The sequence below is a fragment of the Strix aluco genome, chromosome 5, assembly GCF_031877795.1.
Source record: "Strix aluco isolate bStrAlu1 chromosome 5, bStrAlu1.hap1, whole genome shotgun sequence".
Lineage (NCBI taxonomy): Eukaryota > Metazoa > Chordata > Aves > Strigiformes > Strigidae > Strix > Strix aluco.
The window spans coordinates 9,756,220-9,782,011 of record NC_133935.1 but is presented as its reverse complement, the minus strand read 5'-3'; the positions used below and the strand labels follow the sequence as shown (position 1 = coordinate 9,782,011).

At 43.9% G+C, this 25,792-nt stretch overlaps 1 protein-coding gene across 2 annotated transcripts in view; it reads right to left on the bottom strand.

Annotated features, from left to right (window-relative positions):
* The window catches only part of NUAK1 (NUAK family kinase 1), a 49,668-nt gene extending 25,497 nt beyond the window's left edge, over positions 1-24,171 (bottom strand). Inside the window, exons 1-2 of one of the 2 annotated variants that reach the window (XM_074825872.1) lie at positions 4,206-4,235; positions 3,518-3,610 (exon numbers count right to left, since the gene is read on the bottom strand). Coding sequence is in view for 1 of the 2 variants with exons in the window: in XM_074825871.1 (XP_074681972.1) it covers positions 23,849-24,142 (294 nt within the window). In the remaining variant the exon portion in view is untranslated. Of the gene's footprint in view, positions 1-3,517; positions 3,611-4,205; positions 4,236-23,848 lie in introns of those variants that run through there. The other variant, XM_074825871.1, reaches the window with a different exon arrangement.
* Positions 24,172-25,792: the final 1,621 nt, after the last annotated feature.

Here is a 25,792-nt window from a genome sequence, read left to right as displayed (position 1 = left end):
TGTCCATGTTAATACATAGAGTATCACATCAACATGGGTTGCTCCATGGTTCTCTAAAGCAGGCAAACTGCTCAGGAGTTATGACTTATTTAAAAATCAGAAGAATTAAATTTTGAAATTCACATCTAAACTCGTCCTCATATAAACCCAAGGCTTTCAGGTCCTACACAGCACTTATGCAATCACTGCAAAACCATATCCTTCCTGCATCCTTCCTCAATCAGCAACCTTTTTTCAAGCACATCGTGTGACTGGGTATCTTTCCAAAAGGCAGGGTGGGAACAGAGGAAGTGATAGCTGAACTTGCAATATAAATTCAAATTATAACAGCCCTTATGAGTGTGTGTGTATGTGTGTTGCCTGTGAAAAAAAGGGCTTATCTGAACAACACCATAAATAATCATGGAGGTCAGCTCATGCCCTACGAGAAATGCAGAAACCAACAATGGAGAGAAGCTAGTGGGAGAGGGAAGGTGAGGGCATTGTGCATACTGAATGGCAGCATGGCCTTTATTATACTCAATATTTACCCTCCTTTATTTTTATAAGCCAGAGTTCAAGGAATAAATTACCAGCTAGTTTAAAATCAACAATACGTCTTTGAAAAACATCACTGACCTGCTGAGATGACCACCCTTTTATGGGTAAACAAAACTTTTGTCATTCTATGCAGCCAACTACTGTGGACCTCTCCTGGGAAAACATTTGTAAATCTGTGATTTACGTGATTTCCCTAGTTCCTTCAGAAAAAAATAATTTCACTGCCTACTTCAGTAATCGCAAGTGGCATGACCAGTATTGTTTTCATTATATGAAGTAGCATCAAGGATATTGAAGAAAGAAGAGAAAAACTTACAATATTATAAAATTGAAATGTACATAAACAGGAGCTAGTTTAAAGGATCAGGTTTCCTACAAAGCCTTCAAATCTGAAAAGCAACATTGTTCAGAAAAGCATTAAGCACAGGCCCCATCCCTTGAATTCCCAAAGATTTCAGAACATGCTTAAAATTAAGCTCATGCTCAAGTGCTATCCTACTTTGGAACAGCAGAACAAAAAGTAGAGCTCAAGGGACAAACCAATTTGCATGTCAAAACCAAAATAATTCTTTTCTTCCTCTTGACCCAAACATTTGGTATAGAGATTTTAAAAGTAACAACATAACCATGGTCTTATCTACATGGCACATATTTCTATAAAAGGTAATACAAGAGATTTTAGTTGAATGAGTGATCAAGATAATCTTCAAGTAATTCTAGAGATGGAGAAGGCAACTAACACTAAAGATGAGGCTGGATTTTTCCCCCTTCCCATGTTTGCACTGAGACAGGCTGCAAATGCAAATACACCCTGTATACAAGAAGGATGTGGGTGGCTCTTGGAGCGGCATGTGCATTCCTGCAAGAAATAAATATAGACATGGGTAAAAACACATTTTTTTATTAAAAGACAGGCTTGTACTTGGCTCTGAGGAAGAATTTAAGAACGGTTTCATTGTCAAATATACAACGGCGGGCAAATTCTTCACCATTCATGGCTGGCAAAGTAATAACAGCACCCCAGAGGGCATGCCAATCTCCTACTAACTTGACTCTGTGCCTCACAGACAGGACTTTTTGTAAGTCTACACATAGTTACTGCAAACGGCCTCTGTGAAATAACTGCACATGTGAAAACATATATTTTTAGATACAAAAATGCAAATGTGATTGAAAAGCGTGGCAACATTCTAAATATATGTTTGGATTAATATTCAAATGCAAACAGATGTGTTGCCTGCTAACATATTTTTCAACAGGACCAGAGTTTACAGTCTCACAACCTGCATTGAAAAGTGGTTAAGGCACCTAGGAGCCTTAATTTACATAGGCTATTCCTAAAAGTTTAACCAAATTTTGAAGATGGTACTTAAGCTCTCCTGAAAACATCACTTCCCACTTGCAGGGGTAGAATTCAGCAGCCCAGCCGAAGTACTTGGGATTTTGCCAGCGGCATCCAGGCTGCAAGATCTCATCCCAGCACAAGGAGAGAATGCATGCCAAACATTTCTCAGCTTTTAAGATTCAAGACTTTCTCCTCCCTCCCTCAGCTACTTCAGATCACAGTGACTGGCATTTAGAAACACAGAAAGACCCTCAGCAGGTATGAACTATCTTAACTCCAGTGGTGTCCACGGATCCTGCTCAGCAGCCGCCTGCCCACGCTCAGACCATACCCTGCAATCCTGCCAAACTGCAGGAGTGCTGTGGAGGAGGCAATGCCCCTACACCAGGGCACAGCACGATACCCGTACAAGCACTCCGTATTGGAGCAAGGCTTCAGACACTCACACGTACTGATGAAATAATATCACTGTCTATTTGCATAGCAAATGAGCACGCTCAAAGCACAGTGCTGCCATTTATTAATTAAGCCTTGGGAGGCAAGTGGTGAAACAGCACTATTCATCTGCTTTTAGAAGACAAGGAAATCAAAATGGGATATGGTGTAGTTGAGAATGGTCAGCATTAGGTTAATGGTTGGACTAGATGATCTTCAAGGTCTTTTCCAACCTAGATGATTCTGTGAAATGGAAAGCTGACATGACTCCTAAGGGAAACAAAGGATTGTAGCATCTCAGAAACTGCTGCCTGCCTCTCCCTCCCAAACTGTGCAACTCACCACAGGAGTGACTTGCTTAATAAACCATCTGATTATTAAAGGCTGATTTCTGATACCTTTCCCCATGTTCAATTGCTATTTTTTTCCCCTCAAAAACAGCATCAGGGAAGTGAAAGGTTCAAAGGCACCTCAATAAATACTTCTTACCCCATGCTGTCTGCCTGGCGGCCTGCACAATCCCCAAGTGGGTAGGCTCCATGTCTCAAAGGCTACCAAGAGTGCACAGCCTTGCTGGTGACCTGGTCCAAAAGACCAAACAGCAAGCGATTGCTGTCAGAAGACTGTCACTGTCAGAGGTAGCATCCCAAAGCAGGATTAGCGGAGCAGCAGGACAGCGTTCGTTACAGCTCTTTGCCTCTAAGAAAGGGATTTCTGCCAGCCAAGTGTCTTTCACCTGTATCAGTCTGCTCAGACCGTGTCAGCAAGGGTACTTAGGCTTAAATCTACTGATGTGAAAAAAACAACACAAACAAGACAGCAGTCCAGCTTTGGGCTTTTTTTAGTATTTCATGGAAATATTATGAGTCATGATCACATTTTAGGTATTTATTATGTATTTCATTGTTTTCATCTCTCTGTGCAAAATAAGATCCCCTATGTTAGGATATCAGGCTGTAAAACAAGACTCTCTTCCAGGTATTCTAAAATATGAATAATGGAATTTCTTTCATGAAATGTATTTTACTCATAAATATAGTCCAGAAAATACATTTTTAAAGTGCACTTATGCTTTTAACACCAGACAGAGCTGGCTCCGTTTTTTAAAACCCCACTCACAGGACTGCTGCCAGATACGGTACATGATGAGCCTGAACAACTTAAGCTTAATAAGAAATAATCTCAATTGAGAAATACCTTATGAAAGAACTTGTTTGTTCATGCTTTAGGTCCTTTTCTTTCTTGCTTGCCTGCTTACTTTCCTTGCTTTCTCTGAAAGCAACAGCTCCACTGTGTGCAACATCAAAATTTATTAAGGGTCACAGGCTATGAATCAAGAGTAGGACAAAAGCAACATGCTTTTTTACATCAGCTACATTAACTACTCCAAATATTCCAGCTCAAGATCTGCAGAGAAAGTGCTGTTAGTCCCTTTGGTACTCTCAAAACACTGCACTTATATTTCGACCACACTTTCTCAATATATTTTACTGGTTTTAAGACTTAGATAATTTAATTATAGTATTTTTAGTAACTTTACTAGTGGAGGAATTCGTATTTTTCCTAGCTTCTTGTCTTAATGAGAATTTCAGATAACTCCAAGACCTTGCACTCAGACAGAGTAACATATCACATTCTTAATAATGAAATCTAAAGCCTCTCACCCCAACAAAACAGGTTCAAGTTCACCCAAAGCCCCTATAGACAGAGCACCCAATCTGGCAAAACACTTTAACACATGCCTAACTTCACACATGTGAGTAGGCCAGACTTTTGTGGGATAGCTCACACATGTAAAGTTAAATATATGCATAAGCACCAAGGTCACAGCTCAAAACTAGGCCACGTGATGGTCCCTCTGGGGATCACTACTGACTGTCCGCACCAGTAACATCCTCGGTATCTCTTCTGCAGCTCTGATGGCAACATGGTCCCATTCACGGGGTTAGAGGGGGAGAAAGGAGCATCAGCGATGGACTGAAACCACCTCCACCTTCACTGCCAGTGCTGGTACCAGCCTCTGCTCAGAAGCAGGTAGAGGGAATACCCTCTCCAAAACCTATGGCACAGGGGAGAGAAAGCAGGGGATTGTGAACCTCTAATATCACCAGGCATTTCCAAACAGCTCTGCATGAGCACAGCATCCTCACCACCACTACTCTGCCTTCCAGGAGCAGATAGGAAACAGGGAGCACAGCTTTTGGCTTCCCATCCCTCCATGAGTCAGCTTACAAAGTTTGCTGGGCAGGAAGCGTGAAGAAATAAGCTGCTGTCTTCAAGGCTGCAATAAATTACCTGTCTCCATTTGCTGGAAAGAGGATTTATACTCACTTTCTGAACTGGTGTAGAGAGATTATCAAGTATTTTCCAAGACACTTCATGCTTTTTTGCTTTTGTTTGGTACAAATAACGAATTGAACTATAAATACATCAAAAAGATGACGGCTGCAAAGGTTTCTGTACATTCAGTCCTATCTGTAAGAGAAATGTCTTTCCTCCTTTATGAGCTTCTCGGCTGCTGGGCAGAGCAAGACGGGTGGAATTTTCTTTTACAGAGGCAGATCAAGACCATCGCGTACAGAAAAATATCTCAAAGTCTAAACATCTGGCAAAGGGCATGGCAGGCGGTAGGTGCCCGTTTCCATATCAAATCTCTGTGCCTGCTGAGTCACTGCTGGCATCATGAGATGAGCACTTATGGGATGAGCAAAGCAGCTATATTTTCATCAAAGCGTAAAGCTGTTTCTCTGGATTTCAGGAAGTTGGTTCATGTGTCTGTTTTAATCTAATGAAAATATATTTGCCTCATTTCCAGCTGAGATGTGTGAATATAAACAAAGGCAGAATTAGCCACAGTGCAGAAAGCCACAGATTTTTAAGTCAGCTAGTGCTGTAACCAAGGCTGACCACCTGAATGCCACAAATCACTGAACCTTCCCCAGCAACTTCTGCATGCAGTACATTCAGTCCCATTGAAAACAATCTTCCACTCTTTGTTATCTATCAAGGCTATTTTTAGGTGAGATATGAACAAACTGCTTTTTTCCACCATGGGGGCTGTGACTTTTAAGCTGGTTCCAGCGCTTGTACATACCACCCATGCACGAGCAAATTCCAATGGGCTCTTGCAATACTATTGTGGAGAGTCAGAAAAATGACATCAGGACACAGAGTGCAGTCCCTGGAGAAAGGGAAACCAGCTTGCTGACACTGAGACATATGTCAGAAACGCAGCTTAAAGAAAATTATTAAGAACTATTTTCTTTGGGTGAAGAGGGAGGGGAGGGTTACACACACATAAACCTCTCCCTTCTGAAAGCTGTGAACTGAGGCCATCCCCACCCAGCAATGGGAAGTGGGTGAGCCCAGCCGGTTTCACAGCTCCGTTTCCTTTCTTTGAGACTCTGAGGTGGGAAGTGCAATGCGCCAAGTGCCAACAGAGGCGGGGAGGTAAAGAATGGGTGGATCAACCATGGGGGAAGAGAAAGGGAGAGCAGAGGATGTTTGGGGGTGGGGAGAGAAAAGGCACATTGTTCTTCCTCCAGCTCCATGGAGCTGAGCAAGAAAGAATAAAGCCTGGCACTGTATGATGTTTTTTCCAGGGGAGTCTCTGCTTATGGCTCTTGGCCCAGACATCACCAACACAAGAGGAAGAGAAACAAAGCTATGAAATTGGGTGGTCCCTGAGGTTGCTGCAATCAAATGATAAGGAGTGGGATGCTGATAATGCAATTGTATTGAAATGGCACTTCCAGAGGTTGCACAAAGGAAAGAAAGAAAAGGCAGGGGATGGGCTGAATAACTGTCTATCTGGCCTCTGGACCGTCCAGGTGGGAAGAAGGAGCCATGGACAGATATCCCTACACAGGAGCCAAGTATCCGAAGGGTTCTGCAAAGGTATTCTCATGCAGACTTCTTCTTGTAAGCCTCTTCACACACAAGTATATCTTTGCTGTGTCCATTTGCTAGGAAAAAAGCTATCTATCTTGAGACTCCAATCCCAGGCCAAATGAAGTAATAAAAAGCATCATGCAGGACATGTAATTCTAAGAACAAGCTTCTGCACGGTCATAGAAAACACTCCATGCACTCACTGAAAAGTTGGACAAAAGGCCACTGTGAGTTGAAGCAAAATTAGTGGCTGGTGTTGTGCATTTTGCTAACACATCTCTGAGAGCTCTCTCTTTCAGAGAAAGAGTAAGGTCAACACAATGCCATTGTTTTGGAGATTGTTACTTTTCAGATCCTAAAAGCCAGATCATCTCTATGGTGATACTGCCCAGGAGACAAGCATGCAACAAAATCCTTATTAATTATTTATCAACAGCCCAATTCTATTGTTTGATATGTTGGCAAACTATGTGGTAATCAGGGGAGTTGCTCGAAGCGGTAACCGGTGCCATCTGCACCCAGTGAGACTCTGCTGATTTAAATCTCAGGGCTTCTGCCCATTACTCTGTTCCACTGCATGTTCACTCGTGTCATGGATGTTACCAAAGACAAAATGCTGTTATTGTTGTTGTGAGCCAGCAGCTGCACACATAAAGGGCGAGGATGCACGTGCCACAATGCACCTTTCAAGTTCATTTGCTTTTAAGAGGCAAGGGTATTTTTTACAGCTGCCTCACTCTGTATGGTAAAAGCATATAGCAAACATCTGTGACTCTCTGCTTCATTCCCCTCCTCCCAATGTATCACATAAAAGAGATTATATTTCTAAAACCCAAAGCTGATTTACTGCCACTCTATCACTCACTACCTGTAGAGAAACTCTCCCTCGCACCAAGGCGCTAGAAGTCCCAAGTCAGTGTGATAAAAGTTAAATCAAAATTCTGTTTGCGTAAGTTGAGGCACAATGTGCCAGTGCCTCTTGAAGAACTAGAGTATGATTACCTCAGGTTTAATTTTCCTTTTCTGGTTCTGCTGGACATTGTTGCTGTTATCATATGATAAATGATGATTCATCAAGTGAAGAGAAATTAACTAATCACAAACACTAGGCAAGGAGGTTATATCATCTTTCTAGTTCCCCCTTTATTCTCAGAGAAAAATGCCTGTGGAACCAAGTTTCAATAAGCAGTATCCGGCACCATATGAACACATTTATGCTGCACATATACAAAGTGGGTGCCAGGAGGAACATACAACACCCTTTCTCCACTGCTTTCTTCACTCCCGCATACGGTGTCTGTTAACAGGATTTGTGAGTGCATTTCCTGAGTAATTACTGCCTTACTGGAAAATTTATATCCCTTCATTGTTTGGTACCGGCTATCCTCAGCTATGTATATGAAGCCTGGCATATTTACACCACACATCCTCTGACAAATTTACCTGGCAGACCTTTCTTCATTTAACGCTGAGAATCCTGGGTTTGAGTCATCCTGACTACCAGACGGATCTTACAGTTCTGTATTAATCATTTCAGGACTGATTTACCACTAGGAATGAAAAAAAGCACTCATCTGGTTTAGCATAGACCTGATTTCTGAGAGCATTTAAAAACACAAGCTAGCAACATGCTTATTGATTTTTCATAGTGAGGCAGTGAATCTTGGAAACAAGAAGGGAGGGCTGCAGAATTCAAAACTGAACAGTTCACTGATTTATGTCAGAAATCTACCAAAAAACTTCTGCCTTCCCAAAATAAAGGTTTTCCATACAGCATTACTGAAGTCCCAAGTCATAGGACTGTTCAGTTTTAGAAGATCCTACAACTAATCATCACCTCTTGCAATAACAAAGCATGTCCCATAGTTCTGCCTCAAGTTGCCCCTTCTCACCCCTTCCCACTGTCCCAATAGCACACTACCACAAATCTGCATCCACTTCAATCCTCCCTGACCCACAGTGAAACGAATTTGCCCTGGTAGCAGCAGAGGTCGCAAAGGATTTGCTGAAAAGCAGAGATCTGACAAGATGAGGTTGTTAAGGATGTTCGCAGCCACAGCCTGCCAGGAGTGGAGCCCAAAGCTGGCATCCTGGGAGAGTCCCTGTCATGTGCAGATTTTACCTTCCTGGAGAAAAAAGTGGGACTGCTTACATTTTTCCTAATTTACTTCTAAGTGTAACTCCATATATCCTTCTGAATATCCAAAGATGCAATACCTAATACTTTAAAATGTTCATAACTCAGCCTGAAGAGAAAAGAGAAAAAAAAAAAAAAAAAAAAAGGCTTATGATTTAATTCTGAAGGACTAAAGGAAAGAGAAAAAAAATGGCCAAGTTGAAGTTTTGGGGCTGTCATGCACAGATCTATTGAAGACCATCTCTTTTCCAAAGTCTAATAATTCACAAATATCCCATCCAACTACCTTCTAGCTTTCAAAGGAAGTTCATGTTTTGGCACATAAGAAATTATATCTGGAAAGAAACTGGGGTAGGGGATTTCCCCGAGGCAAAGGAGGTTCATAACTGTAATTAAAAGAAAAAAAAAATGTTTTACAACCTCAACTATGGATCGTTCCTCCTTAATAGATGTTAACCAGCACTGAATGCCACATTCACTGAAAAGATGAAAACTGCATTTACAGTTAACTTCTGGTGAAGTTGCCAAACAGATGTTTATTTTTGGCTTCCACATTTACTGAAGCCAAATGCTACACTGAATTGGGATTTCACAAAGTCTAACTGCTTTTCTTCCAGGTTACAATTTTGTTGGAACCAAAAAGGAAAAAAAAAAAAAAAAAGAAGGGAGAAAAAAAGGCAGAAAAAAAAAAAGCTGACTTCATTTTTAAGTAGGAAAAAACCTGGTAGCATCCGTTTCTATCATGTCTGTTTATATCATAGTTTAAATAAGGTTAGAATTGTGCAATCATTATTGATCAACTTCCAAACACAGCACAGCTCCATCCAGCACATGTGCAAAAGAGGAACAGTCACTGGAAGCGAATCCTGTGTCAGTCTTTTAACTTCTGCAAGTCTGTGTGCAGACTGTTTAGCACTAATTAAATTACTGGCAAGTCAGGTTAAAGAGGAGTGAAAGAATTCACAAGCCCCAAGTTTACTGTTCTCAGTGTTACATGGGTATTACAGATTCCCCCTTCAAAAACTGGAAGATAGATTTCACATTAATTTTGAGGCTTGATCTCACAGCCACCACAGATGCTGATGTAATGCAAAATGCTAACCTGGGGCAGCAGAGAGGGACTTTAATTCAATGTTTTTCTTCCATTGTGAATAAGCAGTGAACCACACTGAAGTAATCCTCCAAAGCAGGAGTGCACACTGTTCAAGGCACTGATTTGGGGATGAAATGCAAAACCAAGATCCTGGCTACTTCGTTAGAAAAAGCCCTTTATGACGTTCTTAAGAAGAAAGGTATAAAGCCCTGGTGCCTGGATCTAGTTCCAGTTTGAAAATGACAGTCTCCTGTAATTCCTCCCAATAATTTAAATTGGAAATGAAGTTTTTCACACCCTCTAAGCAACTGTTGCAAACTATTGCAACGTTCTGTTAAATAATTGCTAAATAATGGTAACCTCAGCAGTTACCAGAGTTTCTAAAGTGATTTTGCACATGTTTAGGTGAAAGGTGCTATATCAGCGCAAGGCTGTATTTCACATTAAACAAGGAAGGGGGCTGGACATTGTTTAAACTCCTTCTTAGAACTATTTTTTTCCAAGAAGCCACCTGACAGCGCATTTTCATTCATTGGTACGTTCTGCTTGAGGAAGTTGTGGTTAAATAAAGGTAACCCAGCTTATTCTCTCTCTTTCACCAAAGTTTCTACGAGTTCAGAGAAACCTCAGAACCACTGAGAACTATGCACATCTTTACAATGCCTTTTCTACCACAAATGCAAAGTCTGGTATTGTGTGGATCTTTTAATTTTTGCTCTCCTGGTTCTGCAGTTGTTTGAAGAAAAAAGGAAGTGCTATTTCACCATGAGAATTACAATAGTACAAGGAAAACTTGGGAAGAGTCTTTCTTCTTTCGAAGAAATGTCCATACCTTCAGGCACCCCAATGCTCATTGAAACCCAACACCATATTGCTTGACCACCCCAAATTCTTAATTAACCCAGTGGAATTTTGAAGTGTGGAGAGATTTTAAAATTGAGTTTATAGAGTTTAGGCTTTTCAAGTTGCGCCAGGGAAGGTTTAGACTAGATATTAGGAAGTATTTCTTTACCGAATGGGTAGTCAGGCATTGGAGTAGGCTGCCCAGGGAGGCGGTGGAGTCCCCATCCCTGGAGGTGTTTAAGAGTAGAGTTGACATAGTGCTGAGGGATATGTGTAGTTGGGAACTGTCAATGTTAGGTTAATGGTTGGACTAGATGATCTTCAAGGTCTTTTCCAACCTAGACGATTCTGTGATTCTGTGAGCAGAGATTCATTGCACAAGGATGGTGGGCCACAGAGATGATATCACAGAAAGTATACAGATGTGTGTAAACAGCACAGTTGGAAGGGTTAATGACACAGAACTCTCAGAAGCACCTATACCTAGTATATTTTTCTAAATTGATCTAAAATGGATCAAAATATAAATGCCACTTCCTGGTGAGAATCTAGTGAACCATAAACCCACATCCTATCTGGAAAAATACTCTTTGAAAACAAAGATTGGCAATTGTGTATCAAAGCCTCACCCAGGTTATTTTGCTCCAGGGCTTGCAGATCACTTTGCAATATTAAATTTGTTTTTATAAAAGCACTGCTTCAGTATTACATTGTTCAGCCTTGGACGTTACCTATTTAATGGTCTCTTTTTGGAAGGGACTGTCCTAGAATTTATGACAGAACGTGGTGGAATTGCTACAGAGGGAGGAAAGGAGTTTGCTAACATTTCTTCCCCATCCGTCTCTGATTTCTGAGAAATATTTATACCCCTGAAGGTAGAGGAACCTCCTGTTGTTCCCTTCTATTTATTGAAAGTAAATTACCAGGGCCACCCTAATGGCTCAGTGGAGAGAGTAACACAGGAACAGGAACACTCTTGCTCCCTGTGGCCAGCTGGGCTTGGAATAGACGTGAGAGGGCGAGGAATGAATTACGCTTTCCTACAATTAAGTGCTTGGCGATCAAGCTATTTTGCAGCCTGAAATGCATAATTCTAGCTTTCCTTGCTAGAGGAGGAGTTCACAACTGCAGGCAGTTGTTATAAGTAGTTATGGGGAGGGTTAACTTTGGAGGGGAGAAACTGCAAAGCCATTTTTTTTCTAGATGGAAAGCTTTTGGCAAAGAACTCCTCCAGACCCTGTGATCTGCAAAACTGTTGCCCCCTTTTTCAACATGCACAAACACCTTTTTTGGCACGTGTTTTGGCTGGGGTCAGCTGAACAAGGGAGAGTTAGCACTCAGATTTCTGGGATCCTCTTGCCAAAAACTAAGCTGTTAGGTAGTGCAACAGCAGCAGCACAGGCTTCCCACTTCACCCTGCCTGTGACCTTCACACAGACTTGGACATACCACCTTCCTCACGATGAGGAGCAATTCCCTCTCACACTGCTCAGTCCAGAAATTCATCTCAGCAAATACCACAAATCATGTCAGACCGACCAGGACTATTAAAGCAGTACTGCGCAATGTGAATTGCTGTCCACAAGGGACTGGAGCAAGAGACTGCCTAACCCACTTTGTTTAACTTTTTACTTAAACAATCCTGAAAGAGGAAGCTGCATTGCTACTCTGGAAATTACAACTTTAATCTCATTTAAACCACGCATTCCTCAGTTAAACTGCAGAAATAATTTAAGAACTGACTCCCAGATAAGACATTTTTCAACATTTCCTACATTTCCTGGAAATCTATTACCTCTGATGCTGTGAAGCAAAAGCAGGCTTATTAATTTAACCAGGTTAAAGCTCTTCCAGTAGCCCAAATAAACTCTAATGTCAGGCTAATTACATGCATTTCACCAGTTTTGCATTTTCACATTCCTCAAAGCAACAACACCCAACACCACTGCAACATCGATCATTTCCAACTCAACCCCACAAACCATCTGCACATATTGCATTCATCGCTCACTCACACTGCATTGCCCGTCGTTGAAAACACAGCAAGCTTCGTTTTCCCCTTAATGGTAACGGCTTCCTCAAGATTGCTTTAATACGCATGCCACAGCTCAGAAGTGCCAACATTTACTGGGTTGTTTAAACATCGTTTAGAGTTTTGCTGGGCAGATAAGAAGAATAACTTGGGTGTACAGTAAAACGAAGATATAGTTGTTTGTGCCAAACATTCAGTTTATGGCAATACTTCATAGGAATTATTCCCCGTAATAACTGAACTGTCATATCCTACAACTACATCCCAGGCAACCTCCCAGCTGAGCTCACTACGGCTGCTGTCTGATGTGCTCTACATACAAACACCCAGAACTACCCAGATGTTCTCTATGTAAAACATTTGGTTTGAAACACGCAGCGCTTCTTTCCAAAAAGCCATTACATTTGTTTAATGGACTCACACAGTTCAACTAAAATATCCTGGAGCAGACATTTGACTGCAACTCTACTCTACAAGCCCCATCTGCAAAAAGAAAAAAAGAAAGAAAAAGTAAATGAGAATGCTTTACATGATTTATGTTGTCTTTATGATCAGCCAGTTCATAAAATACAAGCTCTGCTCTACAGACAATAACACAAATTGCTTTCAAGTGTATTGTTTAGTCCTTGCCTGTGTTAAACAAATATTTCAATTGAAACAAAGGGCCGAACTCTACTCTTTGGTTTACAACAGTGTTAATGTAACCGAGAGCAGCATTTTACCCATGGACATCACAGGGGATGCGATTTTTTTTGTTTTACACTCGGAGTGAGTGAGTAATGACATCCAATAATGATAACCAGTTACATTCGCGGCTGCAGAGTTTTGCTTTCATCCAAGAAAGGCTGGAAGGACGTTAAAGTACAGCACGAAATCCTTCTCCCTGATGAATTCCTCGCGAGCAATACGCAACCCACAACGAGGCATTTCACAGGTCCCATTAGACCACATTTTCATCATGAAATGCCAGACAGGATGGGAGAATACATTTGTTTTACTGAAACAGAGAGGCAGGTAGAAAACTCTCAAACTGTACTCAGAGAAAACCCTATTGTTGAAAAAGATGGCTAGTCCCTGGCCTGGATGTAAATGCACTGCATAGTCTAGCTGAAGGCCCTTGCTCCTCCCAGGTTTTGAGGACACAACAATGACCGAGTGGTACCAATTGGTGATCAACAGTGGTATGCAGTAGCGACCAGGCTCCGAGACACAACAGCTGTCAGGCTTTTAAAAAACTGGCGCCATCCCTTCAAAGTGTTACTACAACTATGAAAGAGGACATCCACTTTCTGAGTGACCTTCCTGAGATGGTTACACCCATACAAGGACCGGCTTGGCTCAGTGCAGCACTGGAGCTGTGGTCGACCTAAGCTCCCCCCGCAGCTCCACCACAGACTTTCCAGATGAACCTCAGGGAAACCACTCACCCCCTGGGCACCCAAAGCACAGCTGTGACAACCAACTCCTACAGGAGATGGAGCTTAAACCCACAGATCACCATTTCATTATTTCACATCATTTCAGCACCATGAAGAGAATTAAACGTGACAAGGAAAGGAGTGCAAAGGATGCTATGCCCCATGTGCAGGCCTGGTTAAAAATGTGTCTTCCCAAGAGGGCAACGTGGATGCCTCCCAGATGTATCCCTACACAGGTCAGCTAAGCCTATGTTACCTCCAGCAGGTATTTTACAGACATTTCCATCTTGCACTGGGGCGCAGCTATCTCATGCTCCAGGCCACATGGCATTACAGCATGCACAAGCTGGGAAGGTGGCACTCTCCCCTCTTCTTCTCCCAAAGGCTTTCTTTTTCCCCCATGCCAAAACAATGACCTGCAATAGGGCCCTGTCAAAACTGCTGTCGAGTACAGCATTGCACCGGGGGTCCCCAGCCACCTGAGGGACTGGCTGGCCTTTGCTCCTCCTTCCTGAGCCAAACTCCGCTAGGGAAGCTACAAGATTTGATTTGTGCGGAGTGCAATGGCAAAAATACGCAAATAAATGACAGCTCCAAACATGTGCCTCAGGAGCTGGTTTTTTTAAAAAAAAGCTTTGCCATCTTCTCCTGTCGAGCTTGTGTGCAAAAGACTTAATCTCAATGACAAAAAACCACAACAAAACACCATTTAACAAAAAGGAACATGTTTAGATACCACATGACTCAAACAAGTATTTTTATTCAACCTTCATTGCTACCTTTTGTGATTAAAAAATATTCACACTCACTTTTAAAATCACAATTGTACCTCAAATAAAGGGAGATATCATTCACCATCAGGCGTTTCATGGAGATTAGAAATTGTAGCAGAGATTAAATGCCTTTTTGTGTACGGGAAACATGATATGGAGGCTTTGAGATCTCCATCAACACCAGGACCCAAATCTTTCTGGTCTACCCATGAATGGCTAAATTTAGTCTCCAAACTTGGCATGGTATCTTTTCACAGAAACAATGAATTTTTTTTTTTTTTTTTTTTTTTTTTTTAAGACTAATATCCCTTAACTAGTGTCTTTATTCCAAGGCAGTAGCACTCAAGCCCAAATATGCTGACTAAGCCCCTCAGCACAGTGAGACATTAGGATAATTGCAAGTTCCTCAAGCCGCCAGACCTCAGAACAAAGACACTCAGCTCTTCCAACCTCTCTGCTTAAGTTGTCCCACATGTCGGCCCCTGGGCCAGGGTAGTTGAGGGGCTCTGGGATCACCACAGGCCAACGTTCCCCAGGAAGGCGAGGCAACAGGGATGGAACAGCCCACTAAGCACCAATGCTTCATCACGGAGGCAGCCAGCCCCACACAAGGTGCAGGGAACCCTCCCCTTCACCAGGCTGGCAGCTCAGGAGACCCAACAGCAAAGGGTCTCAGGCACCAAGCCGGAGGTGTGATTGAGGTGAGGTAGGAAATGCTGGCAGGGAGAGGGAAAAGCCAAGGAGGGGCCCAGAAATTAACAGTTACATTGGTTGCACATTAACCTAAGCAACCTCAGCTGTATTCCTAATACTTACAAACCACAAGACCTGTGTTTATTTTGTGATTTTGCATTCACCTACAACTGGCCGGGACAGTTTTGAAAATGCCAGCCATGCCAATCCCTTTTCCCAGAGCTGCTGTGTGTCTGGAGTTTTTTTTTTTAATTAAGGGAACCATCCATTAAAGTATTGTATTATTTTCCTCCACTGGTAAGAGCAGAGCCTGAAAAAGTACACACTTGAGCAAGACCCAGGACTTCCATCCTGTCGTGGGTCAGTGGCAGCTTTAAGGACTGATGTCTCGTAAACCACCAGAGCTAGAAGCAAATCCTGTCTGCCTTTGGAGAGCGAGGGAACACTAAGCACTTACACCATACAATAGTTTAACAGACTGAATTGAGGGTTGGCTCATGGTCTTCAGTGCAAACATAAAAAAATACTGAGTTCAAATGAGAGGACTAAAACAGAGCAAGAGCAAGGGATGGCTACAACCTCGCCCCCTCCCCCCTTTGCAACATGCAGCAAAGGTTACAGGAGGGCCTCCACATCTATTGAACATCTGGCATTTTTGGTGTGAGTCCAGGATGTTTGATGGGTATGGCCAGACACCGTACGCTCACAGAGTATCTCACCCAGCCCCCTAGTGTTCAAAGGTCTAGAATCCCCTAATTTATATAATGTACAATGTTGCCTGTGAGGACACAGTGATAAATATATTCTGTTTAAAAGCAGATACTTCTCAAATCATAACTTGCAGATGCTCAAAGTCTTTCATGTGGGTAAGACAAATGAGAGCCATAGAGACTGATTTTGTAGCCAGGGAGTACAGGAAGCAACAGGAAGGAGAACACTATTGAAAGCCTGGATACACTTATGGCTTTAATGAATTGGTCATCAAATATAACACCACACATATGCAGTTTTTACCTTGCTTTGTAGTTCGCTCCCTGCCTCCCCCCAGCTATTCCCCATATATCTAGCAAAGTGGAAATTATTTTGAGTTTAGTTTATTAAATGGACACACATGGTACTCACATCTGTTTGAAGATATTTGAGGGAAACGCTGACAAATATCATTTGCATATTTAGTCAGAGACCTTTTCATCTAAGACATTTCCTCTGACATACCAACTATCTCAAGCACATCAACCTATCAAGGCTAATGATGAGAGTTTTTTCTATGAAGTGTCCGGTGCACACCTGGGAGAATTAGAGACAAATCCTGACTTATGGAGGAGGCAAGAAGAGACAAGATCAATATTCTCTGTAGGTCAGAGATTCCCACACCAACACACCCATCACTGGTGGCACGCAAACCACAAAAACTGTATGCCAGAGCTGGGCACCAGCAGCATCCCCACCCCTGCCCAGGTCAGGAGCTGCTGAGGCTCTGGCCACTCTGCACAGAGGAGGAGTTGGCAGCTGCCACCACCACCTCTTGCCATGCATGCTGCAAGCTCCTATCCCACCCCAAGACCAGAGGCAAACCTGCACTTCTGGCTTTGGATCGTCATCCAGGGCTGCTGCGGAAAACATAGGCTATGGTCCCACTTTACACAGGAAGAGTGTACAAGATGACAATGAGGAGAACAGTGTCCTGCTGAGAGGAGCATGGTTGTACAGTAAGAAGCATCCTGGCTCATGTAGACAAGAGGGTATGCAAGCATGGTACAGGAGGCGGAGACTCAAGCCAGGGAGATGCCCACGTCAAAGCAAAGGTCAGCAGCCAATTTCCAAATCCCTGGTATGTGGGGTTTGGAAACACATGCCATATGCTTTGCATTTGGATTACCATGGCTGTACACATGCTGACCTGCTGCTGTTCAAGGCTGATATACCTGGAACTGGTTTTCAACCCACATTCGACATTCTTCCTTGGCACTGTCGTGACCACCACGTGCCTCCTCCCAATTCCTCACTCCAGCAAAGACTCTCTAGTTATTTATTTACCAGACAAAACACAGACTAACTACAATTACAGTTCTCTAAAGAATAAACAATTGCTCACAAGAACTGCACATTCCACACAGTTTTATTCAACATGTATGACCCCAAACTACAACATATACAATAATTGTCTCCATGTGGCAAATCCACATTTCGGTTCTTAAAAAATAATAATAATTTTTAGAACACATGCCACCAAAAAATGCAGTATATTTTAGCCATATCTAATGAAAGACTTTGTACAAGCAACTCCCATTCTGTTGTGTTCTCTAGCATATGGTGCTGTGAAACCATTTGTAATAACGCTTAGGCATTTTATGGTGTTTTTAGCTGAAGGCTGCCTTATAAACATTGGCTCAAATTCTGTTGCGAATTTCACATTTAGAGGGATCACACTAGGTATGTATCAGGCCCAAATGTTCCCTGTCAATTAGTCTAACTTCCCTATATTAAGTAGTATCCCTCCAGAAAGGGATACACTGAGACACAGGGAAGTCAACTGACCTGCCCAAATTTGTTCAATCCAATGGGGGGGGGAGGAGCAACAGTCTCTCAAACTTAATTTCTTCACCTGTAAGAGAGTCCAACATCATTGAAGGAATTCAGAAAGAACATGCTGTTCTTTAATTTGGTAAAAGATTTGACAAGGTAACGTATTCAGAAGACCCCTTACTGGCTAGTCATTAATTCAGACTTTCATACCACTGAACCATACTTCCCTGAAAAAAATCTGCTTCTTCAACAAGAATCCTCAGTGCAGAAAGCAAGTATTTTGTATTAGTGCCTTTCCCCTAATGACCTGCACGCTGCAATCAGTTATTTCTGTTTGCAGCCCTTGATGTTCAGGTCTTTTTTGGCATTTCAGTTATACAGGTGTTTATTGTGAAGACTGTAGTAATTTTATACAACCAGGTAGTAACTCCTGTTGTAATAAGCCCACAATATTCACTGTGAATTACATTAGATTAAATCCAGTGATTTTTTCTTTTTCCTTTTTTTTTTTTTTTTTTTAAACCAGAGTCTCAGAACATCTAATAATTAAGGGTGGCACCATCAACAAATTAACAGCAAAACAATTTTCAAGCCCATATATGCTTTCCAACTTCTATTCATTCCAAACATAGAATTTCCATGCATGCTTTGGTACAATTTTTACAGAGGATGACCTGAATTTCACTAACATGCCTTCAGCACCATGAAAACATCGTCCAGATTTAGTCACATCCTGAGTCCCTAAAGGAAGTCAGTTTGCACATCTTAAATAAATAAGGGTTTTGGCAATACATATTGCAAGAATCCCTCTTCCACTGAGGAACCTCTGGCCCCACATATGTGCCGCATGGCAGGAGAGGTGCAAGCAGCACCCACCACAGGCTGCACAGATCCTGCTAGCAGCTACCAGCTCGGAAGCAGGGAGCAAGGCAGCGCTCTCTGCACGGGTCACAGCGCTGGCATGCAGAACAAAGCGGGAGGCAGCAGCGCAAGTAGACTACAAAAAGGCCAGGAACGGAGACCGAAGCTGAACATCACACAGGAACAAAAGCCCAGGGTAAAGAGAGCGCCCAGGAGGCAGGAGAGACTGAGATCTGGAGGAGGCGGCTGTCATCTGTAGGACCCTGATGCTATATACTCTACATTTCTGGAAAAAGCAGGTATTAGGTTGTGCACTCAAAAGTAGCCAATACTTCTGATGATTTTGGCTTTAATCGTCAAGTTTTTCTTTCTCCTGTATAAAACTAGGTAGTGATACAAGCCACTGTTAGTATTATTCAAGTGTATTATCATAGCTGTGGAAGCCACATTCACAATCAGGATCCTGCTGTGCAAAGTACTGTACAAGCACTTCACATCACAGCAGTGTTGTGGAGATACTTCCACCGGTGTCTGCAATAAAGGAAGATATTTTAATAAGAACAACAAAGAACCTCAAAAAAAAAAAAAACCCAAAACAGTTCCACATCAGATTTGGATATTATCCTGCAGAAGATGCACACTGAGAAAGATTAAAAAAAAAAAAAAAAAAATCAATATTAAGTAGTGACCCAAGTGCTATCTGAAGCACAAATCCTCAGAAAAAAAAAAATGGAAATATAACATGTCATTAAAGATAAGAGAATTCATGTGCATAGGAGGGAAGAAAGGGGTACTGACATTTTCTACGATATCAGCAAAGCAGACCAGAGAGTTGGGACAAACATTCCACCTGGCTTTCACTGTCCTCAGTGACCCACGAGCATGCTTTTATCTTGTTATTTGGAACCCTTAAAAACCACACCGCAAACAAACAAATGGTAGTGTGGCCAACAAGGCCTTAATTACTGACATGACAGAGCTGTCATTGTTGATACTCATGTTTTGGTTTTGTCATGATACGGAGAAATACAGTCAGCAAAGCGAAGGTCCTCCTTTCACGTAATCTGTTGCTGTTTCAGGGTTTCAAAAAGCCTGTGCGACTCTCCAAAAGCATCATGAAGCAGAGCTGTTTCAAAGCGTTAATTTGCACTGGAGTTGCCACTAAAAATATTTCTGTTGCTCTACAGTTTGGGAACTCTTTACAAGATTTTAATTTGGAAACCAATTTCATTTGGCAACATCCTTCTACCTGCACTTCCAAGCGAAAGAGATAAACGAGTACCACCACACATAACAAGCCTGCACAAATATGCACCGCACGCCTGTTTTTCATGTTGGGCTGCAGCTTGTCATCAATTCCCAAAATAATTAACTTTCCGGAGGAACGGCTGGAGGAGAATAGTGCTTCCTCCACCTGCTGGTGAGGAGGAAGAAAAGATGTCCTGGCTCTCAGGCAGAGAGAGGGGGGTGAAGGCAGAGGGGAGGCCCAAGTGCAGCCTAAAGAAAGAAAGGGAGAAAAGCTCCTGGCTTTTGCAAACTGCAAAATCTCTCCTGAGTACAAACGGTAACCGAAATTAAGCTCAAATAATACAGAGTCCTTATGAGAGGCTGTAACAACCGACCAGCAATGTTAGCAAGCTCCAGGTCCAGTGGTGGCAGGAGAACAAATGACTCCCAGCAGAGCACCTCTCAGGAGGGCACCCGCAGGCAGCTGCAAACCAGCTGGGGTATCAAACCCCTGGGTTAAACTCTGCTGGGAGTGCTCCAGGAAGCCTAACAGGGTTTACCTGGTGTCTTCCATGTTTTAAGAGAGCTACGTGCTTCTTTACTAACATTAATTTAATTAATATTAACGCATTTCTGATTCCAGGCATTGCTTTCTGTATGATGTCAGGAACACAGAAATAACAAGACTGAAAACACCTGTCTGCAATTCAAAGTTGCATTATAAGGAGTATTTACTTCACTGGAATAATTTACTCAAAGAACCCAGCAGCATCTACCATCCTCATGCACCATGCATGATCGGCCAGAGGTGGTCAATTCACAGCTTATCTAAGGCTGACATAAGTGTAACTGGATTTCTTGGCTAACAAACATTGAATACGTAACATGACAAAAGCTCAGTTCTTCGGTTTAACGTGCAAGATGACAAGTGGAGAAAATACCCACAGAAATGTCAACATGAGTGCTACTTCACAGGCTTGTGATATCATCTCTTCATCCTTACACTTACTAACAGGTGCCTTAATTTAAAATACCATAAGTTACAGTGTATACTGAGCCAGTACTAATGAAGGAAATCTTGCTGGCAAAATCAGGCACTTCATACATCATGTAGTGGGCAATATTTTAACTGCTTCATGCAGCATGCAATACTGTCTGTAGTCACTGTGGTAACCAATACACAAATCCACAGAAGTTGTTTCCAATAACAAACTAAATGTATCATACAATCTACCCTGGAGCTTTATGGCAGGAAGCTTTATGATCACGTTCCACTGACTTAAGAGGAAAGACAAAGAAATTATAACAATCTGAATAAACCTGCAATCTGTTAGTAAGTGCCAAATACTACTTTCATTCAAGTCAACAGAAATCCTGCTATTGATTTCCAATGGCACAGGACTAAAGCACATCTGTACCTTGGATTGAACTGTCTTCTCACCTTTGTTTTACTTCACTAACTCAAATCTGCCAATTTCTATTTCATTCCTGAGCTCTCTATTTATACAGATGATGGCAAATCCTAAGTTTGTGCTTCATATTAAAAAGCCTGGCTAATCACACAAATATCTTTATGAAATGCCATACAGCTAAAGAGATTGTTAATGGACAAAAGAAGCAGAAAGGCCAAATAGAAGAATCGCTTGGACAAGGCTGATGACTGGGAACACAATGCGGCTGCCAAGGTCCGGCTTTGCAATCTGTTACTATACAGCTTCAAATACCTGCTTACCACTGAGCAAAGAAAAAGATGATTAGCTAAACCAGTAGCAGAATACAGATGGGATCAGAGCAACCTTGGGACTCTCACTACCTGGCTGCTGGCTGTGAGGTGATTTGCACTGGAAGTGATGCAAGATCACTCACTCTGTGCATCCTCTGCTGGACACGGACACCCAGCCCAACCCGCTCATTAACACTGCCCACTAATGAGAACTGAGGAGAGGAAAGGGAAGAGAATGGTGCGAGGGGGAGCTGAAGGACAACTCTGCCTCTCTCTGATCAATCGTCCTGTCGGTGCTCTCGTCTCACCCATGGAAAGCTATCGGTGTTCACTGCAACAGTCAGACAAGGAAACTGTCAGAAAACAAGAAGCATCTTCCATTCACTTAGCTCTGGCTGGATTCCTGACAACTAGGTTTTATTCTGTAAGCAGACAAAATGTGGGTATTTTACATACACTCACAGATGTTAAAGTTCAAACAGACACGTTACACCAGAACTCGCCTGCAGACTAGTTAATAATTATAAAGAGCCACACGCCAAGGCTTGTATTACTACAGTATAAAACTCACACCCCAGTAAGGATTTGTTTAGCTTCTACATACCAGCTGATAGAGCGAGTGTAACACTTTTATTGCATTTAAGATTGCATGGGTATTCTGATTTTCACTCTCTCCATTTCAAGATGGCATCAGCTGTATAAATTCAGTTCAGACCGCATCATCTAAGTATCCTTAGTTGTGTGGCTGAAGTGCTTGACAGTCAGCAAAATACAGAAAGACCTGGTGTGTTGTTGATTTAGAGGAGATACACATCTGCGCTACATCCTTTCCTCTGTGAAGGCCCTTCCCAAAGACAAATCTCATTTACAATAGTCACCTTTTTTTTAAATTTATCAAGTCTTTTAAAAAAGGACTTTTTGATGTATTTGCTTATTTACTACATTTGTAACGCAACTCAAAAATAATCTACCTACTTACAGAATAAATAGTATATAACATAGCCCTGGAGCTTTTGTTAGCCTGAAATTGTAAAACAGCCAAGACAGCAAACTTTAAAAATCATGGACTTGGAGTGAGCATGTGCAGAGATGTCCATCTCTGGTTTCTCTTCAGCCAGCCTCCAAATGAGCTAATAAACTGAAAGCATACATGATATGACTCTACAACTTGGCTGAAACTCTCATTTCCACTGTCGACACAAAGATATTCAATTGCAAAGTAAGTGTCCCTTATTAAAGCCATGGCATCTGCAATTGCATTTTCTGTTTTACAGTTGCTTCTGCCTCTGGGTGCACGTTGAGCTTCCAGGCAACCGAAAAGGAAAGATAAACGAGACAAAACCTGTAACGTCACTAGGGAAATGTCTTGCTTTTAGCTGAAGTCTAGTGAAAACTCAGTTACTTCATATGAAAAGCAGCATTAAGAACTCTTTAGAAAACCATCTATTTCTCTGGACAATCTTTAATGCAACGCCTGTCCCTCATTCACTTGCCTTCTGTGAATAGTTACGTAGTTTGGGGAAGGAAAAATGACAATAACTCTGACTAATGTGTACATTTCTTCAATTGCATTTCTGCGCCCTGCTGGAGCGCTGTACCCATGAGGAAATGCTGAAGCTGAGTTATTGCTGGACAACCTCCGGGCTGCTTGAAGTCTCGAGCCAGCCGGCACCACTGAGCACTGAAACGGATCGTAAAAACCAATGGGGCTGGGTTGTAGTCCCCGCAATTTTCTTATGTGTCAGCAAAGTTCAGGTCACAAAAGTATGACTGAATCACGGCATTTTGAACCGGAGGACCAACGTTTGACCTTCTGACAGTACTTTGTGGGAGGCTTTGGTTAGCCAGGGGATGTGACAGGTTTCGCGAAACTGAATTTCCAGTGGGGAAAGAACAACTGTTCACAGTGGACCCGCATGCAAAAACAAAACAAAAACAATAAGCCATCCCATTTTTCCAATAATAACACATGCTTTTAAAATGTACCTATGTGTGACTACAATACCACCACCACTCCCCCTGAAAAGAAAAAAATAAAGTTTCTGTATAGGATTTGCACTCCAGACAAAGCCCTGGACCCAAGCAACCACTGGCACGGGTGGGATACTGCCCCGGGCCCCCACGGGATACGGCCACACCGGGCTCCTGCCCACCGAGCCACGGACGGGGCTCCTAACGGGTCCCTGAGGGGATGAACCCGCCCGGCTCCGCTCCGGAGTAGGTGCTGGCGAGAAAACTGTTATATAGGTGTGTATATATATATATATATATATGATAGAAAGGCAAAGAGAAGCCCCTCCGCCTGCCTTACCACTCTGCCAGAAAACCTCTCGATGGCCCGCTTGACTTTGCCATAGGTGCCTTTGCCCAAGGTCTCCTGCAGCTCGTAGCGATGCTTCAGGTTGTGCTTGTGGTGATGCCGCTTCACCCCCTGCTGCTTCCTCGCCGCCGCCGTTACCTCCGCGGACGGAGCCTCCCCGAGCGGCTCCTCCATGGCCGCTGCTGCCGCTGCCGCCGCCTCGCCCGGCCCGGAGCCGCAGCGGGGCTGCGCGGGGCTGAGGCTGCTGCTGCTGCTGCCGCGGGCGGCCGCCTCAGCGCCCTCCATGCCGGGCGGCGGCGGGCGCGGCGTGTGAGCGCCCCGCCGGCCCCGCAGCCTCTGCCTCGGCCCCGCGCCCGCGCCGGCACCATGGGGCGCGGCGGGGCGGGGCGCGGCGCGGCGCGGCGGGGCGGGGGGCGGTGGCGCCCCGCGATCTCCTCCCCTTCCCCGCCGCCCGCCCCGGCAGCAGCGGCGGCGGCCCAGGCGTGGGGCGGGCCCTCCGCCCCGCCCCGGCCGGGCCGGGCCGCCCCCGCTGCCCTGCGGGCGGCCGGGCCGGGCTCGCCTTTGTTGCGCTGAGGGGACGGGGCTCCCCGGCCGCTCTCCCGGCCCGCTGGAAAGTGCCTCAGCGGGGCTGAGCCCCCCGGCGCGGCGCGGAGGGCGGCCTGCCCACAGCCCCCGGCCCCCGCCGCACAGGCCGCGGGCCGGGCGGCCTCGCCCCGGGGCTGAGCCCCGCCGGGCTCTGCGGGGCCGGGCTGAGGCGAGGCCGAGGGTCTGGCGTGTGCACCTGCAGAGCCCGGCGGGAGCGGGGCCGCGCCGACGGCGGGCAGGGCCCCGGTGGAGCCTGCACCAAATTTAGGTCTGGAAAGTTTTTCCAGAAAAAAGGTGAATTTTCCCCATTCGCCAAGCGGGCGAGGGTTTCCTGTAGGGTTTCCATGGGCCTGGAACTGGCAGAAAAACACGGGCACGCCCAGGCGCTGCCTGCCTGCTCCGGGAGGTTTTCACCTCTAAGAAACCCTCCTGGGCCTGTCCTGCTGTGGTGGACCTGGAAATGAGCACCAAGGGCTTAGAGCTGAGGGACCCCTCACCTCTGCTTTCAGGATCTTTGAAATACAAAGGAATGCATTGGTTTTACGTTTTTCTTCATTTTAAAGTAAGGTGATTATTTCTTTCACAAAGACGTCTTGAAAACTTAAACCAGTGCAGACATATAAATTGTGGCCAGGGTTAAGACAAATCAGATGTTTCCTTTAGGAAAGAAGCCATCCCCATGCCCATGGCCAGAGAAGGCAGATGGTCTCTAGCATTAGATGGTCTCTTTCCCATTAGCAGAAATGGGAAATTGGCGTGGGGTGAAATCATTTTGGCATGCTCCAGTACAGGCAATTTGCTGGACCGACAGAGAGGCCTTCATGTGAGAGTCTTGGCTCCATGTCTCTTCCCCTCTGACTGTCCTTAAGGTGCAAGTTACAGTTGGGATTGTCTCTCTGCAAGAATATGGTACAGATCTTCCGAAATCCTGGGTTCAGCTTCATGATCACAGCGATGTCAAAGCACAGAATTTCGGGACTCAGTAACCCCATCCCTCCATCTCGCTGGGGGAGTGTTAACGCAGGAGTTGGTCTGTGTGCTCAGCCAGTTTGATTGCCTGACTCCTGCGAAGGCTCAGGTTTGTCAGAGGTAACTAATTCAGGAGTGTCCAGGTGATGGGCTGATACCCAGGCACCAGCTTTGGTGAGGACTCTTGTTTGGTCCCTCTAGCTCACTGGGCCAGGGTGTAAGGCTGGACTTCCTCAAGGTTTCTTCCTGAGATAGTGAACACACTGCTCTGAGGCTGGAGCCTTAGCCCCTCTGACTCGATGAACTTGAAAACACAAGTTTCTCTGTAATTGCCATCTCTGCACCTTCATTTCAGGATCAGCAGAAGTGCCCAACGGGCTG